The following is a 16,464-nucleotide window of genomic DNA, read 5'->3' on the forward strand; positions in this document are numbered from 1 at the left end:
CTAATCTGGCTCTCCCACTTACTAGCTGGTGACTTTGGGAAAACACCTTCGCGTCTCTGAGCCTCAATTTCTTCAACTGAAACGTGAGTCCAACAGCCGCTAGCTCAGTGGACTGGGGTGTACATCATAGGAAGGGATCTGCCCCTCTAGTCAGCTAGAATGCTCAGAGCGCCCTGTTTCGGGGAGCTATGCTGAGCTACAGCACCCGCCGCGCCCACCAGGGGTCGCCGCGAGCGCGCGCTGAATTGCCAGTCGCGCCAGGCGCCCTCGGGCGGCTCGCGAGGCCCACGTCTGGGTCCCGTACGGGGCATCCTGGCCTCAGCCCGACTCCGACTGTCCGCTAGAAGCGGCATTCCAAAAGAGGCTGCCCTACCTGGGCACCCACCTGCCGCATCCCCTCGAATAGACCGCGGTGGGGAAGGAATATACTGAGCCAGTTATCCCCGCTCCGCGGAAGGGGGCGCCCTCCTCTGAAGCTGGGCTCGGAAGCCTGGGGAAAGGGGGAACCCGGGTGTCACCTAACACCCCCCCCCCACCCCGCCCAGCTCTGAGCGCTCGGCCGGGCAGGGAGGACGAGGAGGCAAGCCAGGGTGCGGGGGTTTTCGACTGAGCCTTGATCCTCTCAACCCCGCAGGCAGTCGCAGGGCGCCAGCTCAACCGCAACTTGCGAGTTAGCGACCCGTGGGGGTCGAGCGGACTCCCACCGCCCCCTGCCCGGCTCCGCGCCCGGGAGCCGGGAGGGGGCGCCGCGGGAGCGCGTGGGGCAAGGCGTGAGCGCGCGCTTGGAGCTGGCGGCCCTGTCCCGCGGGCGCTGGGGTGCGGGGCGGGCGCTCCGGGGAGGCGGGCGGGGGAGGGGGCGGGAGAAAGGAGGGAGGGAGGGAGGGGCGGGGGCGGGAGGCAGCAGCGCCCCCGCACTCCCCGCGCCTCACACACTTGCACCGGCCGCTCGCGCGCAGCCCGGCGTCGCCCCGCGCCGCGCTCGCTCCTCCCTCCCTCCTCCCGCTCCGTGGCTCCCGCGCTCCCGGCGAGGTTCAGGCGCCGAGCGAGCGGACGGGCGCACGGACAGACGGCCCCCGGGACGCCTCGGCCCGCGCCTCCCGGGCGGGCTATGTGGATAGCCCCGCCGGGGCCGGCCCGCGGGATCAGCACAGTCCGGCCCGCGGCCCCGGCGGCCAGCGGGGACTATGAACCGGAAAGCGCGGCGCTGCCTGGGCCACCTCTTTCTCAGCCTGGGCATGGTCTACCTCCGGATCGGGTAAGGGCCGCTCGCATCCCCTGCACGCGTGTCCCGGCAAAGTTGGCGTGGCCCGGGGAGGGGGTCGGCCGCCGGCTACCAACTTCTTCGGCCCCTCAGAGAGGCTGGGTGGGCGCGGTGCTGGAGCTGTGGGCGCACAAAGACCCCCCGCAGGCGGGCGCCCCAGGGGCGCGCACAGCTCTAGACACTGGGCAGAGGTCCGGCCATCCTGAGGATGCCTGAGTCTGGAAGCCCCCAGAAACAGAGACAACCGGTAGGGACGGTCCGGCTTGGGGGACTCAGGAGAACTAGCTGCTGCGAAGGTCAGCCTCTCCTAGGGACACTTCTGACCCAAGCATAGGGCATAGGAACAGCAGGTCCCACAGGAACACCGGAGCCGGGAGTCAGGACGACAGCCGCTCCCAAGGAGCTCAGCCCCAAGAGCCCGAGAGGAACTCTGTACACAGAGGCGCGGGCACAGCCACTCCTGGAGACAGGGCAGTCCCCGGGTGGCAGGCGGGGCCGGTCCTTTCAACGGGGAACAGGTACCTAGAGGGAGGGACCTTCGCTGGCAAAAACACAAACCGCTGCTCAGATCCCTGACACCACCCGATTTCCAAGAACCCTCAATACTCCCAGAGCCCTTTCCGGGCCAAGGGGACAGCGCCTCCCATTCCCAACGAACACACACAAAGGTAGGACGAGAGATAGCCCTAGACACCCAGAGAGACAAGCTCGTAGAGCCAGCGCCAGAGAGAGGCGGGCCACCCCGCCCCCTAAAACTGGGCACCGGAGTCCGCCGGCGCGCCTGCGGAGCAGCCCTCCCTGCTGCACTCCAGCATTTCCACGGAGGTGGGGCCTGGGGCGGTGCTCTGGCTGGAAAGTGGGAGGGGGCGGCTCAGGACGCGTCTTGGAACTGCATTTGCAGGGCCAGTCACCCTTTGTACTTAGGAGATAATGCGTGTGAAGCACGGAGGGGTGGGGGTGGGGGGCTTGAGGGATTGATAGAGGTTCTGGCGCTAAAGGGCCACCTTGGCAGGTTTCACACAACCTGCTTTCCCACTCCAAGGGGGTACCTCCCCACAGCTCGGCTTTGGAGAGGGGGCAGACTGCGGGGCCTGCGGCGAGGGGGTGTGTGTGGCAGAGCCTTTGTGTTTTGCCACTACCACTCCTCCCCTTTCCCCACCCCGCGTCTCCGTAGCGGGCATTTCGCAAGCTGAACGGCCGCGGCTGCAAGCAGGTGCGCGCAGAGCGGACCAGGCGGCCGCCCGCTGCAACCGCGGACCGAGAGGCGACCGCAGGCGGAGAGGCGGCTGCGGGGCTCGCGCGCTGTCTGCCTGCGGGTGTGTTTTAAGTGTTATTGATTCATCCGCGTCTGGGAGGCTTTTCTCTTTCTCCCTGCTTTAATCTTCATCTTGGCCCGCGCCCCGCCGCCTCGCGCGCATCCAGCATCCAGGAAGCTGGTCGGGCTGATTGGCGCGGGCTCCGTGAGGCTTTATCTTCTTTTTAATTAGAATCGGGGCGGAGGGACTGGGGAAGGGAGAGAGAAAGGGAAAACAACAGAAAATAACCTCCCCTGGCTGCCCCGCCTGCCGGACCTCCCGCCGGCGCGCGGAGACCTCATTGGCCCCGCCGGGGCCCAGCTGCCCTGGCGGGAGGGAGGGAGGGAGCTACAGAGGGCGCTGGCCTTCAGCACCGCAGTCGCCCTTTGGGGCGGGGAGAGGTCCAGGTCAGGAAAAGGAATTGAACGGTGAATTTGGCCCGGGCCCTGCTGCTCCCTGAGGCTCGGGCTATCCATCTGTAAAATGGGCATGAGGGGTAAAGTTCCAAGGTCCTTAAGAAGCCTTGCAGCTCCCCAGATGTGCCTGGTTCCTCCCTGCTCAGGGCTGATGGCAGGGCATCTGCGTTATTCTTATTTAATGTGGATAGTTCCAGTGACTCAAGCACTACCCCCCCTCCCCCCGCCGTAGCAATCAAATCCAATAATAATAAAAACTACAACTGCAGCACAGTTATTGAGTACATACTAGGTGCCTGACACCTTTTAAACACTTTCCATGTCTTAACACATTTAATTTTCACAGCAACACTGTGAAATGAGGACTAATGATCAATATCCTCATTTTAGTGATGGAAAAGCTGAAGTACAGAGAGGGGATGTAACTTGCTCAAGGCCACACAGCTAGTAGGTGAAGGAAGCTTCGATGGTACCCTAGGCCTGACCTTTTCGCTGCTAGATTATTGTTCCTCTGAATTTTTGACTCTAATATATCAATTATACTCTGTTGGGGTAGGAATTCCCTGGTGGTAAGCTAAGCATTCACAGGTTCCCCCTGACTTGTGGCCACAACATCTCTGCTTGACAATCTTTCCATGCCGCCTCTTCTTCAAACATTTCAAACATTCTAGCTCTAGCCGTGTTAGACTCTCTTTCAGTGGCTGGGATGAATGAATGAGAGCTCTAGAGAGGCTTCTGTTTCCGATCGGTGACCCACTAGCCTCCAGATCTCAATCTCTGTGAGCCTCAGTTTTCACATATGTGAAAAGGGTGATTCCTGCCCACCAGGGCTGTTTAGAAGGGACACGTGTATCTCATGTTTGCAGCAATACCTGCCATACTGCCTTGGCATGGTAGGGATGCTGCAAAAGTTCACTGATGCATTCAGGGCATATTTGGGGAGGGGCACCTGCTGTGTCATATAGGTACTTACCTTGAGTGATATTTTGGAAACTCCATAGTTCGTCATTCATTCATTCATTCATTCATTCATTCAGTAGCCATTTAGTGAACCGACAGACATCACTCCTGCCCCCAAAGAGCTCATAGTCTAATGAGAAGGACAAGTGATAAACAAAGTGGGCACACAGAACCAAACATGTACATTAAAACACTTGAGAAGACTGTGAGTAATCCAGAGAATTACGTGAACAAAACAGAGACTGTGATGCAAAGTTATGAGGGGTGTGATGGGAGGCAGGTTCCCTTAGCTGGGGTGGTCAAGGAAGATGCCCCATGGAGTCACAGGAATGATGGCAAGAAGCCAAGCCTGTGAAGCTCATGGGAGGAGAGAGATCCCAGGGAAGGGACCAGTAAGGACAAAGGGCCGGAGGCAGGAAGAGGGCTGGTGTGAGGCAGGAGTGGAGGGAAAGAGGGTAGGACCGGTCAGTAATGTGCTTGGAGAGCAGTGGGGTCACCTCGTCTCCTGCACTGTTGGTACACAGAGCCTTGCTTTAAGAAATTCCCATTCCAGAACAACTTCCTGTAGCTGAGTCCCAGGATGGAAAGTGTGAGGCACTTTGCCCAGGGCTGGTTGTGACCTTCAGTAAATGGAAGCTCTTATTATAATAACCAGAGTGAGGCATCAGGGGTGAGGTCTTCTCTTTAAAAGCTCCAGATGTGTGGACCATCTTTGTGTAAAGGGAGGGCTACCTGAACCATCAGGGTTGCCACTGGAGCTTGTTTGGGGTTATCTTGATATTAGGAAATGGCCCCACCCTCGGCCAGATACCCAGGAGTCACACTGACGCCTGTCTTTCCCTCATACCCTTCCCCATCCCTCCCCTCAGCTCCACCCTTCTATCAGTCCATCAGCAAGTTTGGTCAGCTCCATCCGCTGCCACCCCTCCTGCTGCCAAGGCCAAGCCACCACCCCCTCTTGCCTGTCCCTTCTCCCTGCTCCTGCTCTGGCGCCCCACATTCCTCTCTCCCATGGGGCTGGCGGGATGGGATCCTGTCAGTTTCCTGCTTACAGCCTTTCAGTGCTCCCTGATGCACTTGAGAAAATTCTAGCCCTCAACCAGGTTCTCTCCTCAGACCCTCTCCCTCCCTGAGCCCTGCACCAGCTTCTGTGGGATTTTTCTGTTCCTTGGCGATCCCAAGGTTGCTGCCCCCCCCACCCCCGAGAACTTGGCATCTGCTGTTCCCTCTGCCCAGATTACTCTCCCCCAGACCTGCCCACGACTGGCTCCTAGCCATTCAGGCCCTGCCGCACAGCACCTCCCATCCTTAACCACCCCAGCTAAAGTGGCCTCTCTCTCTTCCTTCCCAAGCCCACCTTCTTCATTTATGGCCTCTTCACTTACCTTCCTCATAGTGCCCACCACTGTCTGGAATGGTCTATTATTCATTTGTGAAATGGGTGTAGTCTCCCTCCAGAGCTCCTGGAGGGCAGGCCCTTGCCTCTCTCCCAGCATGGTGCCTGGCACCTGATAGGTGTCCAGTACGTATCTGCACAGAGAATGAATTAGGAAGGTAGGAACCATATGAAGAGTGAGAGGCATCCTCTAGCCTGGTCATTTCTGGAGTGGGGTACACACGCTCCATTGGCACGCAGAGAGAAAATACTAGACCTTCTATTTACAATTACTTTTCAAAGATTTTGTTTGTAAAACAACATATACATACATACCAGAGAGTATATATAACATGTAGAAGCAGTTGCGGTTTGTTTTTTTTTTAACATGTACCCACAACCTTTCATGGCAACTGCTGCAGGAAACTTTGGGGTTCTCATCCCCTTGCTTGCCTTTGCAGAGTTATCACATAGACACGATTCCTAAACAATATTGGGTTTTAGTTTGCATGATTTAATATTTCATCTCAGTTGAACTCTACCATAAATCCGAAGGCAACTTGCTTTGTGCAAAATGTTGTATTTGTGACATATGTCATCTTTTTTGTGTGTATCTTAAAAGAAAATCAAGGCTCACTAATATTGAATATACGTACCACACAAGTACTGATATGGAATACAAAATGAATAAATGTGGGTTTGGGGTGCAGTATCAAAAAAGTTGGGAGACCTCTGCTGGGAGCAACAGGGGGGTAGGGGTATTGGGGGAGTAGGGACAACAGCATCAGACACCCTGGGAGGGCCTGTAGGCCATGCCCCCCACCTTGCTGGACTAACACTCCATTTCTCTGTGTCCCCTGCTCCAGTGGCTTCTCCTCGGTGGTAGCTCTGGGCGCGAGCATCATCTGTAACAAGATCCCAGGCCTGGCTCCCAGACAGCGGGCGATCTGCCAGAGCCGACCCGACGCCATCATCGTCATAGGAGAAGGCTCACAAATGGGCCTCGACGAGTGTCAGTTTCAGTTCCGCAATGGCCGCTGGAACTGCTCCGCACTGGGGGAGCGCACCGTCTTCGGGAAGGAGCTCAAAGTGGGTATGTGCTCACCCGGACAACTTACACAAGGTCTTAGAGGCTATGGGAGACCAGAATACCCTCAGGATCCCTCTGTGACCCTCTCACCTGCCCCATGCTGGAATGCTCCCCTGTATGGGATCTGCAGGTGTCATGACTTGAATCAGTTCTCCTGGGGAGGGTCAGATCTCTAATTCAAATCCAGACCACTCCAACCATTTATGGCAAGGTTGAAAATCAGCAACCAGTGGCCTAAATGCTAATTGGCTGATATAGCACTGATGTTTCTTAAATTGAAGTCCAATTAAAAAAAATAGCATTTATACCTAAAAGTATGAATTTTTGGCTTCTTTTTAAAAATGGGCAGATCTACTCGTAACTTTCATATGTGCCTACATAGTTATAGTGGGGTCAAGCTGAGAATGAAACTTCCTTTAAGATGGAGCCACTGCCACAGTCCCCACCGCTCTCTCTTATCGCCCAGTCCCCTTTTATGACTCACCAGGCCACTGTGGGCATTTGAATTGGCAACCCCTGTTTTGTAGGCATTGTGTGTTGCTCGGACATGCATACACGGGCGTGCGTCCGTGTGTGTTTGTGTGTGTGTGCATGCGCGCGTGTGTGTGTGTGTGCGTGCACACCCAGAGATAGACACACAGACATGCACAAAGTATCAGGTCACACTTTTGGTTTGCAAAGCAACTGTGAGGAAAACCTGGTGGAAAGGGGGTTGGTCATTGGGAGGCCTCAATATTTGTGGAAAAGGCCATGATATGTGTCCTGCTTGTGTGCGTGTGGACTGGGGGGCCAGGAAGTCTGCATGCTTGCTGCCAAGCTGTGAACTTCCCTGAAAATAAGTCTGCCTCAGGTCTCTTTGGGCTGGAGTGGTTCACCCGGCCTGCTGAACTGCTCTAAAAGCACCCCTGAGTTCTCTCTCTCCCTCAGCCCCAGCATCAGTAAATTCAGTGGATATTGAAAAGATCCACCCCAAATCCAGCCATTTCTCCATGTCTCCTTACTTCCTCCCCCTCAGGTCACACAGCTGGCGCCTCTGGGCTCCCTGGTGCCCCCATCATCCTGCTGCCCCCTGGCTATTCTGCAGACCTTCCTGCAGGCAGGGTCCTCCTTTGTAAATGAAAATCAGATCATGTCATTTCCCTGCTTAAAACTCCGTGGAGGCTTCCTCTCATTTTTAAAGTGCTGCTGACCTCTGCCCCCATCTGCTCCCATCTTCCCCCTCCCCCCTGCCCACCCAGGCTTGTCCTTTTTCCCAAACACACCAGGCTGGGTCCCGCCCTGGGGCCCCAGCACTGCACATTCCTTCTGCCTCAGATCCTTTCTCACAGTCAGCACCCCAGAGTCCCCCGTTCTCTGTGCACATCTCTCCCTCACGGCCTTCGGGCCTCTGGGCCTCCCTTGATCACCTGGGTCTAAATCCCCCTCCTATCACGAAGCTCCAGCCCATCAGCCAAGCACTTGGCACTGTGACTCATTCTTCACCCCTTGGGAATGCCAGCTCCATGAGAGTTGGGGCTCCCCGTCACTCTCATCACTGGATGTTTCCTTCCTCCTTCTTGGTCATCTCGGTCCTGAGCAGGTCTTGTTTGGTCACCATCTTCTGTAGGCATTTGCTTACTCACGCCTGAGGGGGACAGACCCCAGCTTCATGGTGAGGTTGGCAGGGGGCGAGACAGCCTCCTCTATAGAACTTCTCTTCACATGCATGCCCTTTCTGACATCTTCGTGGTTAGAATTTTGTCTTGTACCACCTGCCCTTCCTTCTCCCTCTTCTAGCCTCGGGGCTGACTTTTCAGGTGGAGAATGGGGGCCCAGAGAGAGGGCGGGGCTGCCCTGGCTCACACGGGCAGGTGGCATCAACGCCGAGTCCAATTTAGGTCCTGAAATTCCCATCTTGTGAGCCTTCTGTTGGCACCCGTGGTTCTTCTGCCTTCTCTTGCTCACATCCCCAGTCCCCTGTCCGTGGGATCCAGGCCTGGGCTCTGGCATTACTTTAAACTTGTATGTTGCTGACATATGAGATGTTACAGATGAGGAAACAGGCTCAGAAGGGACTGGTTAGAGGTCAATGAAAGTGAGTGACAGGGTGTCCTAGGACTGGGTTGATGCAACCTTGGAACAGCCTGCATGCAGCCTTGGAGAATGAGCCCATAGCCTGGCATTATAATAGTGCGTGCTGGGGTGCAGTGGAGGGCTATGGGGCCAGGAGCCCCTGTTGTCCAGCAGCCCTCCCAGCTGACCAGAGTTGTAGAATCGAGGGAATCTATTGCACGTCGAGTGGCCTCAGGGAATCCAAGCAAAGAGAGGAGCCTAAGAAAACCCGGGGCATAGCAATGCTAGGGCAACAGGTCCACAGGCCTGGAAGTGAGTGGGAGCCAGGGCCAGGAGGTGTATGGCATCAATCTGAGCAGTTTGAACTCAAACTAGGTGGTGGGAGCAATTGGAGAATTTTGAGCAAAGGCCTAGCTGCCAAAGTAAGGTCATACTGTATGAAACAGCCACTATTTAATGATTTTTGACCTGCAAAAATGGCAACATCATATGATCCAGCCTAATAGTAATTTTGGAAGGCTCATTAAAGGGTGGCTATAAAATTCATTTGTTTATTTATGTCATTCATTAACTATACATTCACCAAATATTTACTGAGTGCCCACCATGGCTGGAGGCTGCTGTTGCAGCCTGTTTGGTCAAGGAAGGCCTCTGGATTCATAAGGGAGGTGAACCACGGGCATGTCTGGGGAAGGGCATGCAAAGAGGATGGATGTGCAAAGGCCCCCCAGGCAGGAACGTGTTTGGCAGTTTGAGGACCAGTGAGAGGGCTGGTGTAGCCGGAGTACAGCAAGCAGGGGGAGAGGAAGTCTCAGAGGTCAGAGAAGAAGCCAGGCGCTGGACAGTGTGACATCTGTCAGGCCAAGTCAGGGATTTGGGTTTTCCTCCAGTGAATGGAGAGCAAGGGAATGACAGGATCTGACTTTGGATCTAGCAGCCTTGCTCTAGCTGCCGGGAATAGAATGAACTATGGAGGGGCCAGGGGCCAGTCGGTGACACTGGCTATGGCCTGAGAGATAGCAGTGCAGATCTGCCTTGGAGGTGATGCTGAGGATGAAGGGGGACTGATGACCTGAAGGCCAGTTAGGAAGGAGGCCCGGAACCTGAAAGGTGGTGGTGATAGAGCCGAGGACGAGGAGGTGCAGATGAGACCCCCAAGGGTCTGAGAAGTCACTTGCCCTCTGAGCCTTGGTTTCCTCATGTGTAAACATATCCTCTTGAGGACACCAAGAAGCAAGCCTCAGATTTCGGCTCCCAGGCTCTTCCTCAGTGCCCTCAGTGCTCTTGCCCTCATAGGATTGCCTCTTCCTGGCAATGACCAACCAGCAAGGCTGCCTTGTAGGTGAGGCATCAAGAGTGTAGTCTTTGAGTTTGGGAGGAGCCCTGGCCATCAAGGCCACACTCTGGATGGCAGGAAACATCGCCCCCCGCCACCCCGATCCCCCAACCCCATACTTCTACTTACATTTCATTGGCCAGAATTCAGTCACATAACCTCACCTAGCTGCAAGGGAAGCTGGGAAGTCTAGTCATTTATTCAGAGTAGCTCTGAGACCAGCTCAGGGTCTGTGACTGAGGAGGAAGGGGAAAGTTGACATTGGGGTGGTGGGCAGCTGCCCTTGGCATAGTTATCCATCTCATGCTGAGACCCAAATGCTCACCTTCTACTGCCTCCTCAGCCTCCGATCTTTGTCTCCGGCTCTGTGTTTCATGGCTCTGTCTCCCCTCCTGAATGTTCTAGATTTTACTGTCTAGATCTCAGGAGAAGGCCATGGACATGTACCAGACAAAGCCCTCTCGGATGCTAGAAACTGAAACCCAGTCCAAGCCCTCTCAGGCAAAAAGGGGCATTTATGTCTGCTTAAGTCATTGCAAATGACAGGGATGGTGCTGACTTTTGGAATGGCTTCTGCCAACCCCAGACCTGCTTCTTGGGGTGGCGGGATGGCTCTGAAAGTGCCAGAACCACAACTTCCAGGTTCTAAATTTGCAAGAAAGATCATTAGCCTTTCTTTGGGGACCCCTACAGAAGTCCTAAGGTTCATCCCGACTGGATCAGCTAGCAGGGCTTGACTCTGGGTCATGTGTCCATCCCAAACCAATCACAGCGGCCAAGGGCAGCAGTGCTTTTGTTGGCCAGACCAGGGAGCCCCACCTAGACTATGTCTCAGGGGAGAGGGCCTGCTCATGAGTCCATTAGCCAGCTCGGGCTTCTGTAACAAAGAACCACAGGCCGGGCAGCTTAGACAAAGATGCTTCTTTTCTCACAGTTCTGGAGGCTGGAAGTCCAAGATCAAGGTGTCAGCAGGTTTGATTTTTTCCGAGGTCTCTCTCCTTGGCCTGCAGATGGCCACCTTCTCCCTGTGTCCTTACTTGGTCTTTCCCCTGTGCATGCCCTGATGTCTCTGTGTCCTAATCTCCTCTGCTTACAAGGACACCAGTCAGATTGGATTAGAACCCACCGTAATGGCCTCATTTCACCTTAATCACTGCTTTACAGGTCATACCTCCAAAGACATAATGTCCCTTGTCACATTCTGAAACACTGGGGGTTAGGGTTGCAACATATGAAGGGGGCGTGTACATAAGTCAGTCCATAACAACGAGCAACCAAAGAGCAGAATGGCTCTATGCTTTAGGGAAAGGCATACAGGATGTGGTGGGTGCTCAGAGGTGAAACCCCAAGGTGTGAGAAGTGGGCTAGACAGTAGAGATGGCCCTTGATCCGGGTCTTAAAGGGTAGGAAGAATTTCACCAGTGAATGGGGTCCCTGGCTGAGGGAACCATGGGGCAACGACATGGATGTTGGATTGCTAAGAGGATCTTGAACAGGTGTCTGCAGCCTCAGGAGGCAGGGGGTCAGTAGTCTCAGATGAGATTGTAGTCCAGCTCTTCAGGGGTCTTAAACACCAGGGATTATTAGAATGTGGTGTATGGCTCCACATCAGCTTTTTTTTTTTTTTTTAAAGATTTTATTTATTTATTTGAGAGAGAGAATGAGATAGAGAGAGAGCATGAGAGGGGAGAGGGCCAGAGGGAGAAGCAGACTCCCCGCCAAGCAGGGAGCCCGATGCGGGACCCGATGCGGGACTCCAGGATCATGACCTGAGCCGAAGGCAGTCGCTTAACCAACTGAGCCACCCAGGCGCCCCCACATCAGCTTTATCACCTGCTACCCATTGTGGCCCTTGGCAGCTTGAGAAGGCATTCAGCCCCCTCAGCCTTTTCCTTTTCTTAAATAATGCAGTGAACTGCCCTTGAATCCACCACCCAACACAACAGCTAGAAAAAGAATGGGTAATTTACACCCGCTCCTGTGACCATCCCTTATTCATCCCCTGCCTCTCCCTCCCGAGCCACACTTTCTCTATCCTGAATCTTCGATTTCCCATTCCTTGCTCATTTATGTCTGTTTTATCATACTGATATAGTTCCCAGAAGTAAATTATTTGGTTTAGTTGTGTTTAATTTTATAAAGAAAAGACATCACCCTATATGCAATCTTTTGGATTTACTTTTGTCACTCGCTAACAATAAAACCCATCTACATTGCTCCTTCAGCATAGACTGAAGTCTATGCTCCCTCGCTTTTGGTTGTGGGGCATCTGGGATGTCTCTAAATATTTGCTGTCCCACTGACACCACAGGCCCCTTTGTGCATGTTTCCTGGCACCTATGTGTGCGCGTTTCTCTTGGGTGTATACGGAGGAATGGAATTGATGGTCACAGGGTATGAATGTCAACCTGATTTCCACAGTGACTGTGCCAAGTGCCCCTCCTGCCAGCCAGCAGTGTTGATCTGTAGCTTCTCCAACACTTGGCATTATCCAGACTTCATTTTTGCCTAGGGAACAGGTATAAAATGCTTTCTCACCACTGTCTTGATTTGCATTCCCCTGAGAAGTGATTCAGGTGAACTCTCTTCCTATATTTACTGGCTGTACTTGTTTAGTCTTCTGTGAGTTGCCTGTTCATGCTTTTTGCCCATTTTTCCATCCAGTTGTGTGTTCTTCCCTCAGGTTTGGCCATCGTGGTTGTAGTACTGAGTCATGGTGTAGGGGAGGGAGGCTGGATCAGGAAGCACCCCAGGAGTGGTGGCTCATGTGGGGTTTCCCTCTCCTGCCTTTTTGTCTTTTCATTGAGGATCCACAGAGGCCAGGCACTGTGACAGCCCTTTCTCACATATAACCTCATCTGTCCCCACAAGAGGAGGTCTGTCTACTCCATCTCGGGCTCTGAGCGAGGTGGAGGCTGACCAAAGTCACATGGATGTTTTGTGGCAGAGCTGAGATGGGTAGTGAGTTCCCTGCTGCTGGAAGATTCTTCTGTTTTTGTGAGCCTGCCAGATTTCAGATTCTCCAAGCTGACAAGTATTTGAGAACCTTGTCTTATTGTTGGGCCATGTGGCAGCCAAGTGAGCATTGGTATCAAAGTCACATGGCCAGGTTTCCATCCCAGTCCCACCACTAGGACTCTGAGAGAGTACCTCACCTTTCCTATCTCAGTCTGCCCATCTGCAGAATGGGTCAGAGTCACATGACCCACCGTGCCAGGTGCCAGCATTGTGCGGGATTTAAGACCCTGGCACCTATAGATTAGGGCCATCAGAAAGCATCACTTCACTCCTCCCAGGAGGCTCATGTGCCCATCTTAGATGAAGATGAGCTCAAGGAATTGGGGATGCATGCACTAGACTTTATTCTTGGTGCAGTATAGTGGGGAGATGTAGAGAAGAATGGGGAGATGCTACTGGTGAAATTGCTAATCCAAGCTCACCATTTTGACTCCAGCTATGAAATGTGTCTGCCAGTCTGTCCACTTCTCACCACCTCCACCACCACCTCCTGTTCAAAACCTCCATCTTTAGAGAATTGTTGCCCAGACAGCTACATCAGCCTCCTCATGTGCCCCTGCCTCCCCAGCCACACAGTCATCCAGCGTAACATCTTCCCAGCATTGTTCTGATCGTGGCAGCCCCCTGGGTAAAGTCCTGTTGTGGTTTCCTATTCTTCTGGGAATAAAATACGGACAGGCCCCCTGGTCCTTTATAGACCTCGGTGATCTGCACCCAGACCCCATATCACCTCTACCCCAGCCCCTCTGTCTTTCTCTTGACTCCTCAAGCATGCCAAAGCCCTTTCCACCTCCAGGCCTTTGCCCTGGCTTGTCACCTCTGCCTGGATGCTCTCCTGTCCTTCCATTCCTGGCTCACATGTCACCTCCCCAGAGAAGCTTTCAGGACACCCCTGTGTCCTGGGCATAGACTGCCCATCCCTATCTGCCCCTTACCTTGCTGGATTTTTCTTATCACTTCACTACCTCAGGGCATATTCTCTATTTGTTCATTTGTGCAGCACTGTGTGACAATTCAGCCCTGAGGCCACCTTCTTGGTTCTTTTCCTAGCTGCCCCATTTTCTAGCTATGGACCTTGACCAAACAGCAATGATGATAGTGTCTGTTCCGTAGGCTGTGTCCCATAGGTTGAGATCATTTATTCCCCACGAAGCATTCAGAACTGTGCCTGGCACACAGGGTGTGCTCCAGAAATGATAGTTGTGGGTGTTGCTGTCATCTATCTCTTGGGCCAGAAGGCAGCTCTGTGAGGAAGCAGAGGCCTCTGACACAGCACCTGGCACGTGGAGGGCATGGTTGACCACAGATGGGCATAGAGGCTGTGGGGTCTTCCCTGGGTACTAGGTACCTGCCCTTAACTCCCTCTGGAGCAGGACATGGAGAAGGGTGAGAGGGAGAAGCTTACAAGAGATAGCAGGTAACCTGCATATACCAGCGTTATGCAGGTCTTCATTCAGATGCCACCTCCTCTAGGAGGCCTTCCTTGACCATCAAGATTGGTCACCCGTGCTGATGTCTTTACAGCACTTACCATTCTCAGAAGTGACATTGCTTACTTTTGCAAGGATGTGTCCAATATCAGTCTTCTCCCTGACCATGGGGGTGTCCATGGAATCCAGGCCTGTCATTCGTCTTCTCCTGGGGCACCCCCAGGGCCTGGCACACAACAGGAGCTCAGGAAACACATGAAGCAATGCACCACCCTGAAGCTCCTCTCTACCCTGTCTGCCAGCAGTAGCTCTGAGCCCCTGAGGACAAGGCCTGGGTCTTATTTCTCTTCTGACTCCCAGGTCTGGGTTGTACCACGCTCACGGGAAGCACTCTGTTCCCTCCCGTTGTGTGAGTGAATGCTTTTCATTCTGACCCTGATACAAGACTGAACATTCATTCCTGCACATTTTCCATTTTAACCCATTTTAGCCTGGCATTCTGTTGGTTCTCCTTTCCACCTTTGCATTGGCTTCAAATGGGATACAAATGCTGATTAGGTCAAGGCCTAGGGAAGACCCCTTCCTCACAGCATGATTCAAGAGGGCTTGTTCCCAGGGTCTGTTCTATAGAACGGTAGGGTCCACTCCCTCCCTCCCTCTCTCCCTCCTGCTTCTCTCCCTCCCTCCCTCCAGCAGCTTCTCTGGAGAAACATAAGGGGGTTCGTTGGATGATAAATTGGGGAACTCAGAATGCTATGCTCCCTGCTCAAGGTCAGCCAGAATGCCCACCCACATATTAAAGGCTCTGAAAAGTCTTATGCGCAGGAGAGCAGCTTGACTAGGCTTCCCCTGGAGGGTCCATTCCTTTCTGACCTTGGACTCACTGACCATCTGGTGGAGCTGCTCTTCAGAGGCCCCCACACCAAAACCCACCACCACTCTGGAGACTCTCACAGATTGACCATGCTCCTAACGTGGGTTTGGAACGAACCAGGAATTGACCTAGGTGTATTCACTCACCACATCCTCCATCTTTCCAGCAGAGGCACGTCCTAGTTCTGACATTGGCATGCACAGTGAAACATATTCTAGTCAGCATTACCCTTGAAAGTCCCTTAAATCAGCCACAGAGTTCAGAATACTTGGTTTTCTACTGTAAAGCATTCATATGAATGTATAATGTATAGGTCGTAATGCACAGTATAGAAGGAAGGGTGTGCGTCTAAATTATAAGTACACATGTTAGAGTTCTTTTGTTTGTTGATTCCATATATAAGTGAGATCATACAGTATTTGTGTTTCTCTGTCTGACTTAGTTCACTGAGCATAGTGTCCTCAAAGTCCATCTGTGTTCTCACAAATGGCAAGAGTTCCTTCTTTTTTATGGCTGGATAATATCCCATTATCTATCACATTTTCTTTATCCATTAATATACACTTAATGTACAATGTATCCATTGATGTACACAAGTTGTTTCCACATCTTGGCTTTTGCAAATAAGGCTCCAGTGAACACAAGAGTGCAGGTCTCTTTCCAAGAGAATGATTTCGTTTTCTTTGGGTATGTATCCAGAAGTGGGATTGCTGGATCATATGGTCATTCTATTTTTAACTTTTTGCGGAAGCTCCATACTCTCTTCCATAGTGGCTACACAAATTTACATTCCCACGCATACAGTATTTTCTTTTTTCTTTTTTTTTTAAACGAATCTTTTTTTTAAAAGATTTTATTTATTTATTTGAGAGAGAGAGAGTGAGAGAGAGCATGAGAGGGGAGAGGCTCAGAGGGAGAAGCAGACTCCCCACTGAGCGGGGAGCCTGATGTGGGACTCGATCCTGGGACTCCGGGATCATGACCCGAGCCGAAGGCAGTCACTTAACCAACTGAGCCACCCAGGCGCCCTCACGCATACAGTATTTTCATTTATTTTCCTTTAGGGGCTTTTGGTTGAATTCATATAATTTAAATGCTCATGGGATCACACACCACAAGCGCCCCCTGCCCCACCGTGTGTCCACCCATTCATTCATTTATCTGTCCCGCAGATATTTCCTAGAATCTTCTGTGTGGTAGACTGATGAATCGGCCACAGGCTCTGCCCTCGGGGTGCTCACGGTTTGGTGGGGACAGGCAGTGAGGCCGGGGCTGAAATGTGCTCTGGGATCTGATAGGAGAGGAGAAGGCAGTGGGCAGAGGAGCAGGCAGGCTGTAGGTGGGCTGGTCCACAACC

The 16,464-nt window shown here is 53.2% G+C and overlaps 1 protein-coding gene across 1 annotated transcript in view; it reads left to right on the forward strand.

Annotated features, from left to right (window-relative positions):
• The first annotated feature begins 955 nt into the window (after positions 1-955).
• The window catches only part of WNT7A (Wnt family member 7A), a 66,029-nt gene continuing 50,520 nt past the window's right edge, over positions 956-16,464 (forward strand). Inside the window, exons 1-2 of the mRNA XM_025885648.2 lie at positions 956-1,255; positions 6,174-6,400. Coding sequence (XP_025741433.1) covers positions 1,185-1,255; positions 6,174-6,400 — 298 coding nt within the window. The 5' untranslated portion in view covers positions 956-1,184. The remainder of the gene's footprint in view (positions 1,256-6,173; positions 6,401-16,464) is intronic.

This window comes from Callorhinus ursinus, unplaced genomic scaffold, assembly GCF_003265705.2.
Source record: "Callorhinus ursinus isolate GAN/ISIS: 27379988/994484 unplaced genomic scaffold, GSC_fseal_2.0 scaffold15, whole genome shotgun sequence".
Lineage (NCBI taxonomy): Eukaryota > Metazoa > Chordata > Mammalia > Carnivora > Otariidae > Callorhinus > Callorhinus ursinus.